General features: G+C 51.9%; 6 protein-coding genes across 6 annotated transcripts; 3 read left to right on the forward strand and 3 right to left on the reverse strand.

Annotated features, from left to right (window-relative positions):
* Positions 1–371: 371 nt before the first annotated feature.
* HER10_EVM0003130 (cystathionine gamma-synthase) lies at positions 372–2630 on the forward strand (the record flags this gene model as incomplete). Its single annotated transcript, XM_035472816.1, has 3 exons — positions 372–743; positions 823–917; positions 977–2630. The coding sequence occupies exons 1-3, from the start codon at positions 696–698 to the stop codon at positions 2628–2630; spliced, it is 1797 nt and encodes a 598-aa protein (XP_035326111.1). The 5' UTR covers positions 372–695.
* On the reverse strand, positions 1285–4803 carry HER10_EVM0007407 (uncharacterized protein). The gene is made up of 5 exons (XM_035476965.1): positions 4599–4803; positions 4280–4447; positions 3442–4185; positions 3070–3369; positions 1285–3011 (listed from the first exon to the last, which is right to left on the reverse strand). The coding sequence occupies exons 1-5, from the start codon at positions 4639–4641 to the stop codon at positions 2869–2871; spliced, it is 1398 nt and encodes a 465-aa protein (XP_035326229.1). The 5' UTR covers positions 4642–4803; the 3' UTR covers positions 1285–2868.
* A 1153-nt stretch (positions 4804–5956) lies between these two features.
* On the forward strand, positions 5957–7966 carry HER10_EVM0002938 (DnaJ domain-containing protein; the record flags this gene model as incomplete). The annotated part of the gene is made up of 3 exons (XM_035472629.1): positions 5957–6294; positions 6371–7769; positions 7835–7966. The coding sequence occupies exons 1-3, from the start codon at positions 6185–6187 to the stop codon at positions 7964–7966; spliced, it is 1641 nt and encodes a 546-aa protein (XP_035326105.1). The 5' UTR covers positions 5957–6184.
* A 299-nt stretch (positions 7967–8265) lies between these two features.
* Positions 8266–9796, reverse strand: HER10_EVM0010748 (peptidase family C54; the record flags this gene model as incomplete). The annotated part of the gene is made up of 4 exons (XM_035480198.1): positions 8266–8653; positions 8706–8933; positions 8990–9158; positions 9226–9796. 4 exons carry the CDS (start codon positions 9794–9796, stop codon positions 8266–8268), a joined length of 1356 nt encoding a protein of 451 aa, XP_035326333.1.
* Positions 9797–10797: 1001 nt separating this feature from the next.
* HER10_EVM0002862 (G-patch domain-containing protein) lies at positions 10798–13398 on the forward strand. Its single transcript, XM_035482911.1, has 3 exons — positions 10798–11080; positions 11161–12679; positions 12738–13398. Exons 1-3 carry the CDS (start codon positions 10960–10962, stop codon positions 13192–13194), a joined length of 2097 nt encoding a protein of 698 aa, XP_035326103.1. The 5' UTR covers positions 10798–10959; the 3' UTR covers positions 13195–13398.
* On the reverse strand, positions 13375–14342 carry HER10_EVM0004278 (histone H2B). Its single transcript, XM_035473928.1, has 4 exons — positions 14047–14342; positions 13886–13957; positions 13743–13830; positions 13375–13691 (listed from the first exon to the last, which is right to left on the reverse strand). The coding sequence occupies exons 1-4, from the start codon at positions 14207–14209 to the stop codon at positions 13601–13603; spliced, it is 414 nt and encodes a 137-aa protein (XP_035326146.1). The 5' UTR covers positions 14210–14342; the 3' UTR covers positions 13375–13600.
* Between the last annotated feature and the right edge of the window lie 698 nt (positions 14343–15040).

Genomic DNA, 15040 nt, shown 5'->3' on the forward strand with positions numbered 1-15040 from the left:
GAGGTAATAGAGACAAAATGAAATGCACCTCGCGGGGCATCACTCCGATCCTCGGCGCCCCGCATACCACGGCACAGACCAACAATTACCGGTCACAGACTCTCAATCCCATGTCGCTGCACCACAAGTTACCCTTTGGGGATTTGGCAGGTTTCTACCGACTTCTAATCACCCATATCGAGTCAAGTGCCGGCAAACCGGGGACATTGACACTGGAGGTAAAATTGATGAGATTCGCGATTGACAGCATATTTTTATCGACAACTACTGAGCACTGAGCAGGGCCACCGTTTTCCGATACCTTGTACCCATTTACACTACCTTAAATCTCAGTGCGATCCCACACATGGAAAGAGGGAGAGACAGAGATAAACAATACTAGTGAGTGTGGGAGAGAGAAAAAGAGAGAGAAAGAAAGAAAGGAAGCTATACGAGTGGACGGCTCTTGCGTGATGCCTTACCTACTTTAGCCACCTCTGCACCGGCCTTGACCCACATCTTGTCCAATTCAAACTCCAGCCTACTTGACTCATCTCATTCTCATACAGACCAACGACGCATAAAAGCCCACACCACATCACCTCGGTGAAATACAGAGCAAGTCGATCACTGGCCATAACACACACGCTTTTAAACGAGGTCTAACACATTGTACAGTTCACGTAGATAAAAAAGCACAAGTCAAGATTGTCACAATGCCCGCTCTGGAATTGGGACAGTCCATCCCGCCAGACACCGCTCATGTACGCCAAAGTCACTTCCATGTGGTTCCCTCTCCTTGTTCAGAGTCATGCGTGACGTCGATGCTAACAGCCCGCGTAGGCAGTGAGCGTTCAGCTTCCTACGTGGAAGGCAAATGTCGGCTATGAAGAGGGAGAATCATGGGTCGTCGATAAGATGACCACCGGTTATCCCAGGTAAGCCTCTTCTTCCTTGGTAGCTCTTTGTTCCCGGCTGAGACTATTTTTCTGTCAAGATTCTTCATTCATAGGAGCATTGTAGCCTTGGCTGAAGATCTGATTGCCCAACATGGCCCTTCGGGTCAGAAAGCCATGTTGTTTCCCACCCCTCGTATTGCGAGAAGGTGCCTGGCCTTTGTAAAGAAACACGCAGATGCCTCAATTTCTGCCGATGCCACCGTCATTGATTTCGGACTCGACATGACCAAGGATATCTCACCACTCTTGCGCTCCCTGTCACCCACTGTCTCTGCCGTGGTGTATGCCCCTGAGGTATTCCCCTTTGCCAAGCAGTACTGGCAGCATACAGGAGACGGCATCTCAAGCCGAAGAGCCGAGTTCTGTCATGGTCTATTGAAGGAGGGCCTCTTCGTTCCCGTGGCAAGGCCCAACTCGCCAGTGGGAAAGGCCCACAGAGGCCCGAAGAGATACCATCGCCCATCTTCCATCGACGACACCAAGACGGCTCACCACCCAGCGGCCAAGGTGAACCCTCAGAGTGCGTTTGAAACGCAAGAAAGCCTACGCTTTCTTGAGGAACGCTTTGGCCGTAACCTCGACCTGTCCCTCGTCGAGCGCGCCAGGTCGGCCATCAAGCGTAGAATTGCGGGCGCTATGGCTGCCGACATGGAGGGCAGCATCAGCTCCCTGCCTCCCATGGGAGAAAACGCGAGAAACCAAAAGGACCTGCAAGAAAGCGACGTATACTTGTTTCCATGTGGCATGAATGCTATCTACAACGCCCACCGGGCCATGCTGCGCGCTAGAGGTGACCTCCAATCTGTCAACTTTGGCTTCCCCTACGTCGACACGCTCAAGATCCTACAAAAGTTTGGTCCCGGTTGTCTCTTCTATGGGCGCGCTTCAGAGGATGATCTTGACGATCTCGAAAAGCGCCTAGAGAGTGGTGAGCGCTTCCTAGCGCTCTTTTGTGAATTTCCCGGCAATCCTCTCTTGACCTGCCCCAACTTGGCGCGGATCCGTATCCTTGCAGACAAGTACGATTTCGGCGTCGTTGTGGACGAGACCATCGGCAGCTTCATCAACATTGACGTGCTACAATACGCAGACATAGTCGTAAGCAGTCTGACCAAGATATTCTCGGGCGACTGCAACGTCATGGGTGGCAGTGCCATCCTTAATCCAAGCGGCAAGTACTATCAGGCCCTGAAGGGTGCTTGGATCGAGGATCTGGAAGATACGTACTGGCCAGAGGACGTTGTTTTCATGGAGCGTAACAGTCGCGACTTTGCATCGCGTATTGAACGCATCAACGAAAGTTCCGAGACAATTTGCGACATCCTCTCGGCCCATCCGCTGGTAAAATGCGTTTACTACCCGAGAGTAAATCCGACGAGACCCAACTACGATCTCTGCAAATTGCCTGGTGGGGGTTATGGCGGGCTTCTGTCGGTCACGTTTCACAAGACGGCCCACGCCATTGCCTTCTTCGACGCCATTGAGACGGCCAAGGGCCCAAGTCTGGGTACGAACTTTACTCTGACATCGCCTTATGTACTGCTGGCCCATTACCAAGAGCTCGACTGGGCTGCCGGTCTGGGTGTTGATCCGGACCTCATTCGCGTCAGTGTCGGCCTAGAGGAGACGGATGAGCTGCAAAAGATTTTCACCAGTGCTCTTCAAGCGGTCGAAAAGTCACAAGATGATTGAGTGGCACAGTAAACTTAGTATGACTGGAACAGTAATGGGTAGCTGGATGAGGAGGCACGCGGAAGCCAAAAGATGATAAGAATTTGGAGAGCAACGAAGAAGCACTCGCCAGCAACGACCACGAGAATCTCTCACATTCAAGTCTCGTTGCAACCGAAAGCTCAACCTACAACCGGCAAGGGTATCTCTAAGAAATCTATAGGAATGCAAAGAAGAAGAAAATAAAACACGACAGCATCTACATAACAGAGCATTCAGAGTGCACGTACTCAGGACCATAGTCCTCAATGCCTCGTTCAATCTCGTTGGCTCGCTGCTTCTCTTTGGCCTCCTTGGGGAAGTACTTGCGCATGTATCTCTCTAGTTGAATATCCAGATTATCTGCAATCATCAGTGTCAGTCAGTGTGCACTTTGCGTCAGCAAACTTGGTCTACTCACCCGCGGACGCCCTCATGACGGTGTCTGCTCTGCACAAAGGGCAGTGCTTTTCGTTCCGCCGTTGGATCTTGACAATGCACCGAATGCAAAATATATGTTGGCATGCTAGCCGGACAGGCCTATAGGCAATGGCGAAGCAGATTGGACACAAGTAATCACTAATCTGCGGTACGACTGACACTAAATCGGTGGACATTTGGGCGCAAATGTCTTTCGCCACGGAGCCGGCCAGCAGCTTGTCGGAGTGGACTTGAACTGGAAAGGATTTCGAAACACCTAGGCAGGTACGTTTGTCGAATTCTGCCGTGAATCAGCTTTGCTTAGACAAATCAAACTAGATTGAAAGCGATATTGAGCAGAGGTGAGGCTCACTTTTAAGAATTTTGTAGATGGCAACCTGGTTGATTTCCTGGAACTGCAAGTTTTTGAGGAGAACGGCGTTAAGACTTAAAAAGCGAACTAGGGCTTCGCGACTCTCGGCAATTTTGAAGGATTTGACGAGATTCCTCTTTGTGATTTCTTCTTGGAACCACTGGAGCTGCTTCGCAGCCGTCTGACTGGTTCTGGACCCGTGGTCTTGCTCGTTGGTTGAGAAGAAGACCTGGGCGTCGAGGTACAGCTCGAAAATGGCTCGCCACCTCGCAAGGTCGCTCTTGGAGAGGCGACTGGGTTTCGTCAGATGCGAAATCTCCTGTCTCAAGGCAACGATCTCCATCACCATGGCCTTTTCTTCCTTTGCCTGAAGTGCATCCAGGTTGTTGACATCGCTCTGCAGAATGTCAAAGAATTCACTATCAAAGACAAGTGGAACTTCGATACGCTCATAGTGCTCTGTTGGCGACGATTGGCCTTCAACCTGTAGACATCTCTGGATGTCTGATAATTCAGTCTCGGCATTGGCAAGAGACTCAGCAGACGAGGCTGGCGACTTGGTTGGTACGGTGTCTTCGGGAGCTGCGGCCGGGATCGGTTGAGCTGGATCGTGGGACTGCAAGGCGGCGATGCGTTCAATGAGGGAACGGGATGCAGGCGTCAGTGATGCATCAACGGCATTCCCGTCGCGCATGTGCACCAAAACAGTCAGCTTTGGTCTCAGTAACTTTGAGTTCCCGGCGGCTGTGTGCGAATTAGCCCTTATGCTTGTGGTAGGGGCGTGGGGGGTGGCGGTGATGCGAACACCGTTACATGGGAGAAGGCAGAGAGAGTTTACCGTTGAGGCGGTATTTGGCGGCCAGAGGCGAATCATTAGCCGGGTCGAGAAGTTGGCGTAGAGTCTCGGGATCAAGCCCCAGATCGCTAAGTTCCCTGGCGACGCGTTTGAGAACCTTCTTTAACTGGCCGTAGGGGATGGCCTGATCAATCCAGTGAGGTGGAAAGTCTGAAATTGAGCAGCATCAGACAATGCATCGTCCATTTCAAAGTTGTTTGAGAAAAATCACATCCAGTCTCACAGAGCGTCTGAGATGAGACGAACATGAATGATATGAGAGGGAGATATCCGCAAAAACAATGACATGTGGTACACTAACCTTGGCGCCTAAGCGTTTCTTTGAAGTCGTGTGCAAACTTCATGGCGTATTCAAATTGGTTGGATCTGCAGTGCAACAATACTCGATACTCGGACTGGTGTCTTGGCAAGGCGTAAAGACATGGCTTTCTCTCCGAGGGGTGGATAGGATAGCCCTGGATTCATAGACGAATGATCAAGAAAGAGAGAGTTGGGGGGCTTGTGACGGGAGGGTAGGTAAAGGGTCAGCAGCGTACTTGCACTATATAAAATTTCAATCGCAGACAGGCAAAAGTACGTAACTCGATTGGTTTCCTGTCACCGGCCTCGACGACGTGCTGAGGGCTAGGCTGGGCTGGACCATGCTGTCGAACAACGGGCCAGGACAGGGAGGGAAAGGCGGGGGGTAGAACAAGGCATGGATGGATGGGCACACTGGACGCCATCCCATCCCATCCACATCCCCATCAGTAGCCGTCAGCCCGTCACTAACTCTCCTCGATGTTCGGATAAATGCATACATACCTTGCTTCGTATGACATAAGTCCCTTAGGTACAATACGGTAGGGAACTGGGAACCCTTGGTACTTTAGGTAAGGCAATAGTACGGGCAATATTTGCCTCGCGGCAGAGATACTTCACTCAAAGTTGTCCTCAGAAAAAGGTGGTATTGGGCCCGCTGCTCCTGTCATGATGCTCGTTGCCTTCAACCCAGTCATCAACTTCGGAGTCGGCACGTTGCCACGCCAGGTGGGACCACACAAGAGTCATTGTCAGTCTTTTCCGAGTAATGAGATAGTCGTACTAATACAGAGTATTACTGTATCCGTGCGTGGACGGACAATTACCTTGCTCGCTCGTCAAGTGTCCAGGCGTGCACCTGCGCTGCCAACTGCCTACCTGTCGACTTACATAGGTTTTCAAATAGACATCTATTGTCGGTCTTTATCTAGCATGAACCATGTGGTCTCAGGAAGTACCTGAGGCAGAGGCATCCGTGCAGGTAGGTAGGTATCGGGTAGGTAGGTAGATAGAAGAGACAGGCACAGAGTACTTTAGCTAGGTACCGCGGCGCCTATCTTAATGAACCCTAGGTACCTTCGACTTCAACAACCCTTGATTTCTTATCTTATCAACAATGGCTGGCAATGAGGGGTTGCGGGGTATGTATGTCTTCCTTCCCTTACGTGAAGGTGTGGAGGGGTGCCTGAAAAAAGAAAAAGAAAAAAAGGAAATTCGGTTCAATATATATGAATTACCTACCTAAGGTCTACCTACCTAGGCACCACAACGAAGTTCCATCCTTACTTCACTTGAAAATATCTTAAATTCTTTACGTAGCAGACGTGTCTCGCCCAAGTCCTTCATTTGTCGTGAATATTTCGCTACCTTAACCTGGTGAAAATCTTGATCACTGGGTTTCTTCACCTTTCTGTGCCGCGTGTCGGGCTTGTTGGACTGGTCGGTCGCAGCTTTCGCCAAACACGCGCCGGCTCCAGCACGCGATTCTGTGGCAGCTCTCGCATGCCAAGGGATCCGACAGTCCGAATCTAGCAACAGATAAAGCCACTCAATTTGCTTTACACTATATAGCGCCCCCGGCGTGTCATGGGTGCTCAGCAATCCTCAGGTCGAGACCAGAGCGAAAGCTCCTCTGAAACGGTCAAGACATGTTACTACGAGCTCCTTGGTGTTGGGCGCGACGCTTCTGACGATGAGTATGCACTGGTTCTTCACTTTGCAATGCTATGGGGACTTTGCTTGGGTTTATGCTAATCGATCTCGGGCCTACAGAATCAAAAAAGCTTACAGAAAACGAGCCCTTGAGCTTCACCCGGACCGAAACTTTCATGATGTCCAGAATGCGACCCGTCGCTTCGCTGAAATTCAGGCCGCATACGAAGTACTTGCCGATCCCCAGGAGAGAGCTTGGTACGACTCCCATCGCGAAGCCATCTTACGAGGGGCCGATCCGACCGATTCAGGCAACAGCCCCGAGTACAATAACGTGAAGCTCACGTCCACCGAAGACATATTCTCCCTTATTCGCCGCTTTGACTCCACTGTTCCTTTCACAGATGGCACTTCAGGGTTCTTTGGCATTGCCAAGGCGACATTCGATCATCTTGTTGATGAAGAAATCGCTGCTGGCGCGTACGAAGTGGGAGACACTCCGGATTATCCTACATTTGGCTCCTCTACCGACAGCTATGAGCACACCGTCAAAGCCTTCTACAGTGCCTGGGCCAGCTTCTCGACTTGCAAGACTTTTGCATGGAAGGACGAATACCGGCTTGTGGACGCCCCGGATCGGCGTATCAGACGCGCTATGGAGAGAGAGAACAAGAAGATTCGTGAAGAAGCCGTACGAGAATTCAATGACGCAGTAAGATTCCTCGTCACTTTTGTACGAAAACGCGATCCGCGTTACCTTCCAAACACACAGACAGCTGCCGAACGCCAGGAGTCTTTACGTTCAGCCGCTGCCGCCCAAGCTGCACGCTCACGTGCCGCCAATAAAGAGAAGCTGTCCGAGGCATTCGTTCCTGACTGGGCTCAGGCGAGGGATGAAGGCGATACGGCCGGCCACTTCTCGAGCAGCGAGGAGGAGGAATCAGAGGTAGAAGAGATCGAATGCGTTGTATGCAACAAGACCTTCAAGAGCGAGAAGTCATTTGAAGCACATGAGAGAAGCAAGAAACACGTTAAGGCAGTGCAATATCTGAGGCGCCAAATGAAGAACGAAGATATGGACCTGGGTCTACGTGACGTTCCTATCGCGCCCGAGATGGCGACACCGAGCGGCGAATCTGAGGGGGGGGCTGGCACTTTGGACCGCAGTGGATTGGACGCCGCAAAGGGCACGGAAGACATATCATCAGAACCAATTTCACATATCAATGAGGCGGAGCTCACTGATACGTCGTCAGATAACCTCGGAGATGACGAGTATGCTTCGCGTGCCGAGGTTGAGCAAAGGCTGTTCGCAAACGACAATACCATTACCAGGGCGAGCGAAGGCGATGGCACAGAAGCCGCTGCTCAGGCAGTATCAACCGGTCTAGAAACATTGTCACTTGAAGATGATAATGAAAGTGGCCATGGGCCACAGCCTAAGAAGTTAGGGAAGGCCAAGGCGAAGCGTGAAAAAAAGGCAGCACGCCAAGCAGTGGAGGAGGCCGAAACTAGCAGTGTGAGTACCGATATGGATATACCCAAAGTCAACTCTGCTTTTGATCACTGACACCCGATCCATAGAATACATGCGTTGTGTGTAATGCATCGTTTCCGTCCAAAAGCCAGCTCTTCAGTCATATTCGCGATCTCAATCATGCCAGGGCACCCCCAAATGCAAAGGCACCAGCAGGCGCTAAGAAAAAGAGACGCTGAGTCAATCTGTATCTAAGACTGAGCTGTCTCAGACAATTATCCAACGATTGATGAGCGAACTCGCACCTTAAAGCAAACCAATGTTCATACCCAACCAATCCTGTGTTACCCAGCCTCGTGATCAAAGTGAGCATCCTTTACGCCAATAATGCGACTGTCCCCGAACTGGACATGTAGCCTATCCCAGCAGCTTCAGGCGAAGAAACCCTGCATCGCGCAATGTGCATTGGTGCGTTTCCAACGCCCATATGTTCGGTCTCGGATCCTAAAGGAAGGATCACAGCAAGAGACGGAGAGTCTCAAGCGTCCAAGATGGTGTCACCATCGTCATCACTAATCGTTTCAACTTCATCAATGGCGCTATTCCTTTCTCCTCCGCCACCTCTGGACACGGGATCGTAGTCCGCCACAAGGATGACGGCTTTTCCTTGGACGTGCTTTACGTTACGCCTCCACTCGATCCAGTCGTCCTCGTCCTGTATCAAGAAACCAATGAGCATGCTGGGGTCCAGCTCCCGAACATGGAGCCGACGTAAGCGTCGAGTATGGGCGGTGTCAACATCTGCTTCACTATAGAGAGAAGGATCCGTATGGAATGGGAGGGCAGGTCGGGTATGGTGCGGATCAAGGTAGAACAAGTATGAACCTTGTGTGCCGATGAAATAGTGAGAAGAGGAAGGTCTGCCACTGTAATGGTCGTGAGTGAGTGCGTGGTATCTAATTTGATGGAGGCGCCTACCCTGCAATGCCCACTGACTGTGGCATTTGTAGTGCGGCTATGAGAGCCTCCCAGTAGACCGGTGTAATCTTGTCAATTCCGAGCCTCGTACCAACCAATATGAGTGTAGGGTGGAACCGTGAGCCTTCGGGTTTGGCTATCTTCAGGAAGTTCTCCTCGTAGACATCAGGACCGTCTCCAGTGGAATACACTCGAAGAGGCTGGTGTTCTTGGGCATTAGCCAAAGCTCTAGTTTAGAAAATTAGCCGGTATGACTGCATCTCGCAACAATATCACAGGCTTACTGAATGCAGCGAGCGGTGGCCGAGGGACCAAACCACTCCCCAGGGTATTTCCCACATGCCACTGCGCCATGTTGAACGAACTGGTGGATGGAGTAAGGCGCTCTTGGATCGTCCGCAAATAGAGAAATCAGCTTTCTCTCCTCTTCAATTTTGTCACCCCGTCGCCATCCTACTATCGGTGTCAGCGAAAGGGACTTGCAGCGATAGTAATCGTCAAATTATCCCAGGCAACTCACCACGCCCTAAGTTGATGACTGCCATCGCATTTGCGAGTAAGCTTTGACCTGATCGGATCATGCATCCCCAGCCACTGTCAGACGAGAAGCCGTTCTGATCCACTAGTTGACTTTTGATACGCATCGAGAAAGATAACGCAGACGAGGCTCGTGGATCTGTAGATTTTGCTATGGCCTGGAACTCTGATCGGTACGTCATCCAAAACTTGGATTCAAAGTCGTCAAGAAACGCCGAAGGCCAGCCACCGTCCTGCTCCACGTAATCCTCATCGTAAGCAAGCGAAGACGAAAAGCTACTGGACACAGAATCCGGCGGGGTTTCCGGGGCTTTGGCCGAGGCCGAGGCCGTAGCTAACACCTGTGAGGATTTTGGCTTGGTATCGGTAGACTCGGTCGACGGAGGGGTTTGGCTTCGATTGTCTGTATCCTGGTCTTTAGTAGCCTTGGTGTTGAGCTTGTAGGAGCGACCCAAGCACCAAACTGGAAGATCACTCTGATGGTCGTTGGTAGGTTGGGGATCCCAGAACATCTGGACGATGCGACGGTATCGGCCGAGGTCTACCGCAGCCATGGCGGATCCGTTCGACTGCGAAGCCTGGCCACAAAGTCCTGCGATATGGAACGGCTCGTCCTGAAGAAAGATGATTTCGTATGCGCAGGCGACAACGAAGGATTTTTAGTCGCTCTTCCTTCTGGATGCTGTCGGTGCGACTTTGGGAGAAGTCAAAAGCAAACAGAGGTATGTTCTGAGGATGACGGTGTCAGCTTAAGCAGTGTCGCAATTGCACTCGAGGTAATATCGATGCGAGGCCGTAGGAGTGATAGATGGTCAAGTTGGTGAGATGGGAAGTCGGTCAGTCGGGGGATGGTGAATGAGCAATGGAGATAGCCATGCCGTATCTAGGTAGGCATGCGACGAGGAGGTAGGTAGAGGCGGCCAAGCTAGCACAGCCAGACGACCTTACATGATAGAAAGGAACCCCCCGTAACAGCGTAAAGACTACTTGCAGCCCAAGTCTTCAGCTATCTGAGCCGATGACAGGCGGACTGTCCCTGTGACGCATCAGCCGAACACAGCGGGGCTCTTGGTGTGGCTGTCAGGTAGCACCGCTGCACGGTAATGTACATACCTAGGCAGCCTGTATCTGTAGGTAGATTTGCTGCCCCACGTTACGTGGTGAGGGGACAGCGGCCCAGGTCCTCTTTTGATCGGCGACTAGTGCTGGAAGTATAGAGTACTTGAGGTGCGAAGCCGTTATTACCGGAAGGCTCCGGATTTTGCCTAAGTATCTGAATCGAAACAATATCTACAGTACTTCTATGGATAAGGTACCTTGCCTTTCATGAGGTGATCTGTGCTCCGTCCGAGCGTTTCTTATCGATAACAGATGCAACAAGATTCAGCAATTGCCTGATGTAATCAACCAACAAACCTAAGGTATCAATTACGGCTCTTCCCCAAGTATGCATAGGTAAGCATCTAAGCTAAGTTACCTCGCCCCCGGTGCCTACTCCGCATTGTGCTTCCAGAGGGACGGAATATGGAGTAGAGGTACGCATAATAGAAGGTTTTTTTTTTGGGCTGGCTTACCACACACTGAGCATATTTCTGACCTCAGCAGAAGGTGTCAAAGCTCCCACAACCACACATCCAGTTGACAGAAACTACTCCTTTACACCCAGACAAGACATAGACGGCACTTCCATTGAACATTCTTCGTCGCGTGGGCAGCGATGCCGCGCGGTGGAAAAAGGGGTGGCGCTCGTGCGCCACCACGCAATGCCCCTCGGCTTCGCCCTCCCGGTGGTACAGAGCGGCATGCACCCAGTTTCATTCCTGCGATGAGCCCAGCCGGTCAGTATATGCCATTTTGATCGAGACCCGTCTCGGGCAGCACCTCTCATCGATGGCATGCAAGTTAATCGGGTTCGCAGCAGGATTTACATTGCAAGACGAAGCCCGCAGCACCGCTCATCGTTCCTCACCCTGGAGCAGTGATTCCAAACTACGCCATAGGCCGGTTGCCTTTATCAATACTGGAGCTGCAGAGCCTCTCAAACAACTAGAGAGCATCTTGCAGATTGACGAGGGGAATTCTACAATCAGACTTCAAGCGGAAATCGAAGGACAGAACATCATCGATGGCCAAGCTGCTGCCGACACACCTTCCCACGAACCTGGACCTGCTTTTTCGCTTATCGATGCCTACATCCACGAGGCGATGCCGGTCGATGTTGCCGCCGAAACAACGGATATCTCTCCAGACCCACGCGAGGCAGAGAAGGCTACGATGTCCGGAGCGGAAGACATCACTGGCGTTGAGGCTCCCGTCACTCAAAACACAGCATCACCTCTTCCCTTCTTCTTCGACGTCGTGGGAGAGACTCAACGGCTTGACGCATTTGTCGATCGAACTCCGACTCGTTCTCCATCGCCTACGCCGTCCAACTCTAGCGAAGAAGTCATTCTGTTCAGAGGTCGCAACAATGTTCCCAGAGACAAGCAAGGTTCGAAGTCCAAGGCCAAATCAAAGCTAAAGAGTTTCAACCTGGGCGGCATCTCTACCGAGATCAACGTCCTGGAAAAGACCGTCAAATCAAACAAAGACAGCAGCAGGGATCTGCCTATGAAGACTGCCGGAAGCTCTACACAGAAATCTCGTCGAAATGCCGCCAAAGACTTAAAGCGACAGGAGGAAGACGAATTGGTTGCTGACTATATTGCCAACATGAGGGAGTACGGTGAAGACGAAGCCCTGGTACCTGCGAAAGCCTATTCTCGCCGTGACATAGGCGGCTCTTTGAGTGAGTCTGAAGGCATCGATGACTCGTTCCAGACCGTCGTAGCCACGAGCAAGGCCGAGGATGTATCAGGCGTCAACAGTGAATCGGAACATACGACTGCAGGGATTGGGAAAGCGCCTAAGGAAAGCGACAAGAAACCTGTCCATACTGCACAGAGGCGATCCGAAAGGGGCAAAGTCATACAAGATGATCATGCACTGATGGGAATTTTTGAGACGGACGTTTCCTACCTGGCATCACTTGAGCAATCTCTTGCTGAAGACGCATCGCCGCCCTCGGATTCAAGCGACCAAGACGATGACGACATCTTCAGATCAGCAGCAGATAGATTTGCGAATGAGATCGACGATTTCGACTTCATGGACTGGAGCCGCCCAGCGTTGAAGCCTAAGAAGAGCAAGGGTGCCAGAGGCAAGGTTCCCGTGTTTGACATTTCGGACTCAGAGCTAGAGGGCAAGATGCAAGCTGCGTGGAAGAACGATCGCTTGAAAAAGGCCGAGAGGAAGAAAGAACGCCAGGCCATGCGTAGTATGGGATTATTGGGTAAACATGCCAACCCGGAAGATCTCAGAGTCAAATATCCCCACGGGATGGGGCTTGAACAAATCGCCGATGAGCTAAGAACATTCCTCTTGGGCACTCAACCTAGGTAAGTTTCATACACTTTGAGTGCACTCAAGGTATTGGAGGCTGACTTGTTACCACAGTCTTACTCTACCGCCCATGGACAACCATGCTCGCAAGGTGATTCACGAACTAGCCAGCAAATTCAACATCAAGTCCAAGTCCACAGGTTCCGGTGACCAAAGGCGACCCATGCTCCACCGCACTTTCAGGACCGCCAAGTTTGCCGATGAGATCTTCGATGTAGCCATTGCTCGGGTCGGCCGCAAATACTTCCCTCGCAACGATACGGCAGTGCGGGCTGCCGTACAGAGGCAATCGGCTCGTAGGGGAGGCGGTGGTGGACACGCGGGCGTCGCCTATCGGGATGGAGAGGTCGTCGGGGGTTCCGCGCCTGAGTTGAGCCAGGAAAATAAAGGTCGTGCGATGCTCGAAAAAATGGGCTGGAGTAGCGGTACGGCGCTAGGCGCGATTAACAACAAAGGCATTCTGCAGCCTGTCGCCCATGTTGTCAAGCGTAGCAAGGCCGGGCTGGGATAACACGCTTCGACGGACATCCCGGTGCCGGTGTCTTTACGGAACAGCGCGTTCAATGTCGTGCCCAAGACAGCCCGCTATAAGCTGCTTTGCTGAAGATGCTCCTAAGAAGCCGGGGGTGCTGGATTCATAGTTTAGCAGGTGCGTGCACCGGGGCACGTTTGCAGTAAAGTAGGCCTTGTGTTGATGTTCATGTGTACGATTTCATTCGTCCGAAAACCCTATTCTCAAGGTGTATTGTACAACCCGCGAACCCCGTTTGACCGTGAAGACATTGCCCCCAAAAAAGCAAACCATCCGTAACGCATTAAGAGACCCCAAGGATATTGGTAACCTTGGCAGGTCTCATCATGACACCCAAATGCCAAGTAAAATCCAATGCCCGAAAAGAAAAGCAGTACAAGCACCCTTATTTCGTGGAAGAAGAGTACTTGGTAACGGCCTTGGTGCCTTCCGAGACAGCGTGCTTGGCCAGCTCACCGGGCAGGATGAGGCGAACACTATTGGAGTGGTTAGCTGGTTCGGTTTTCAGGCATGGATAGATGACATACGAGGTCTGGATCTCGCGAGAGGAGATGGTGGACTTCTTGTTGTAGGCAGCAAGCTTGGAAGCCTCGGAGGCGACGCGCTCGAAGATGTCTGTGTGACGCGTTAGAAACGATGCATGCAGGCATTTGGAGTGATATAGGCTTACCGTTGACGAAGGAGTTGAGGATAGACATGGCGCGGTTGGAGATACCAGTGTCGGGGTGGACCTGCTTCAGGACTGAAAGTACCATGTCAGAATATGTCGGGTGCGTAGTGTCGCGTAATGACGCGACGCGCCAAAGAACGCGAAGTGTTGGCGCCACTCACCCTTGTAGATGTAGGAGGAGTAGGTCTCCTTGCGAGACTTGGTGCGCTTCTTCTTGTCGCCAGAGGCGGCGGTCTTCTTGCCGGCATCCTTCTTCTCGGGGGCCTTGGAGGCAGTGGCAGGGGCCTTGGAGGCGGGCTTCTTGTCGGCGGCCTTGGGGGGCATTTTTGCGGTTTGGATTAGTGAAGGTGAAAAATGAGTACGTGAGTAAGTTGGTTGAGATGGATTGCGACTGGCGACCGTGGATGAAGCTGGATGATGGAGTGAGGAAGAGTTGATGTGGCAGGAAGAAGTTTGGGGGGGTGGGCTGGGTTTTTGTAGCTGGACGCGACGGGCTTCTGCGGCGTTACTGATTTGATGCGAGGACAGAGTGATTTTGGGGAGGGGTGGCTCAGGTGGGTGGTCAGTATCAGTGGCACACCGGGGCCTTACGACTGGTGCCAGGGGCGTGCGCTGGTGTGGCCTTGCCTGGTAAAATGGGAATCGGCTATCTTGGTTGGCTGAGAGCTGGGTAGGTGGGCCCAGAGATGGAGGATCCGTAACCACCGCCCATGAGAGCGGCTAACGAACTGGGGTACTCACGCGTTCGCGCTAAAAAATAAATACGTGACGCTCAATGTATCTTTTTTTTTTTTTTTAATTCGCGTATCATGGAGCTGGCAGGCAGGGGATATTCGAGACTGCCAGAACAGGCTCCCACCAATAGCAGCGTCCCATTACAGGCCAACCAACAATCTCCCGGTCAGGCAAAGCTAACAGGTCACGTACTTACTCACTGATACACCGTACCGCCCAAGACGACTGGCGACTCGTAGAAGCTAAAGAAAAGTCCACAAGCCAGATCAGAGATGTTTGCAAAGCTACAACATCACATGTGTATCACTCTTGCAGCGAACCCATCGGCTACGGCGTCTGCCGCCTCAAGACTACCGGTGCGGAAAGAAGTGATGGTTAAGGTTCAACAGGCGTCACATAGCATCTCTACAACACCCGTAT

Source organism: Colletotrichum scovillei (assembly GCF_011075155.1).
Source record: "Colletotrichum scovillei strain TJNH1 chromosome Unknown Contig00012, whole genome shotgun sequence".
Lineage (NCBI taxonomy): Eukaryota > Fungi > Ascomycota > Sordariomycetes > Glomerellales > Glomerellaceae > Colletotrichum > Colletotrichum scovillei.

Bases quoted from the DNA above. Each gene is read 5' to 3' on its own strand.
- HER10_EVM0002862 (XM_035482911.1), top strand. From the start codon at position 10,960: ATGCCGCGCGGTGGAAAAAGGGGTGGCGCTCGTGCGCCACCACGCAAT. The intron at 11,081-11,160 runs GTCAGTATATGC...TCGGGTTCGCAG, and splicing joins TCCTGCGATGAGCCCAGCCG to CAGGATTTACATTGCAAGAC. The intron at 12,680-12,737 runs GTAAGTTTCATA...TTGTTACCACAG, and splicing joins CTCTTGGGCACTCAACCTAG to TCTTACTCTACCGCCCATGG.
- HER10_EVM0007407 (XM_035476965.1), bottom strand. From the start codon at position 4,641: ATGAAGTTTGCACACGACTTCAAAGAAACGCTTAGGCGCCAAG. The intron at 4,448-4,598 runs GTTAGTGTACCA...GCTCAATTTCAG, and splicing joins AGAAACGCTTAGGCGCCAAG to ACTTTCCACCTCACTGGATT. The intron at 3,370-3,441 runs GTGAGCCTCACC...GATTCACGGCAG, and splicing joins CATCTACAAAATTCTTAAAA to AATTCGACAAACGTACCTGC.
- HER10_EVM0004278 (XM_035473928.1), bottom strand. From the start codon at position 14,209: ATGCCCCCCAAGGCCGCCGACAAGAAGCCCGCCTCCAAGGCCCCTGCC. The intron at 13,831-13,885 runs GTAAGCCTATAT...CGCGTCACACAG, and splicing joins CCTCAACTCCTTCGTCAACG to ACATCTTCGAGCGCGTCGCC. The intron at 13,692-13,742 runs GTATGTCATCTA...CCACTCCAATAG, and splicing joins TCTCGCGAGATCCAGACCTC to TGTTCGCCTCATCCTGCCCG.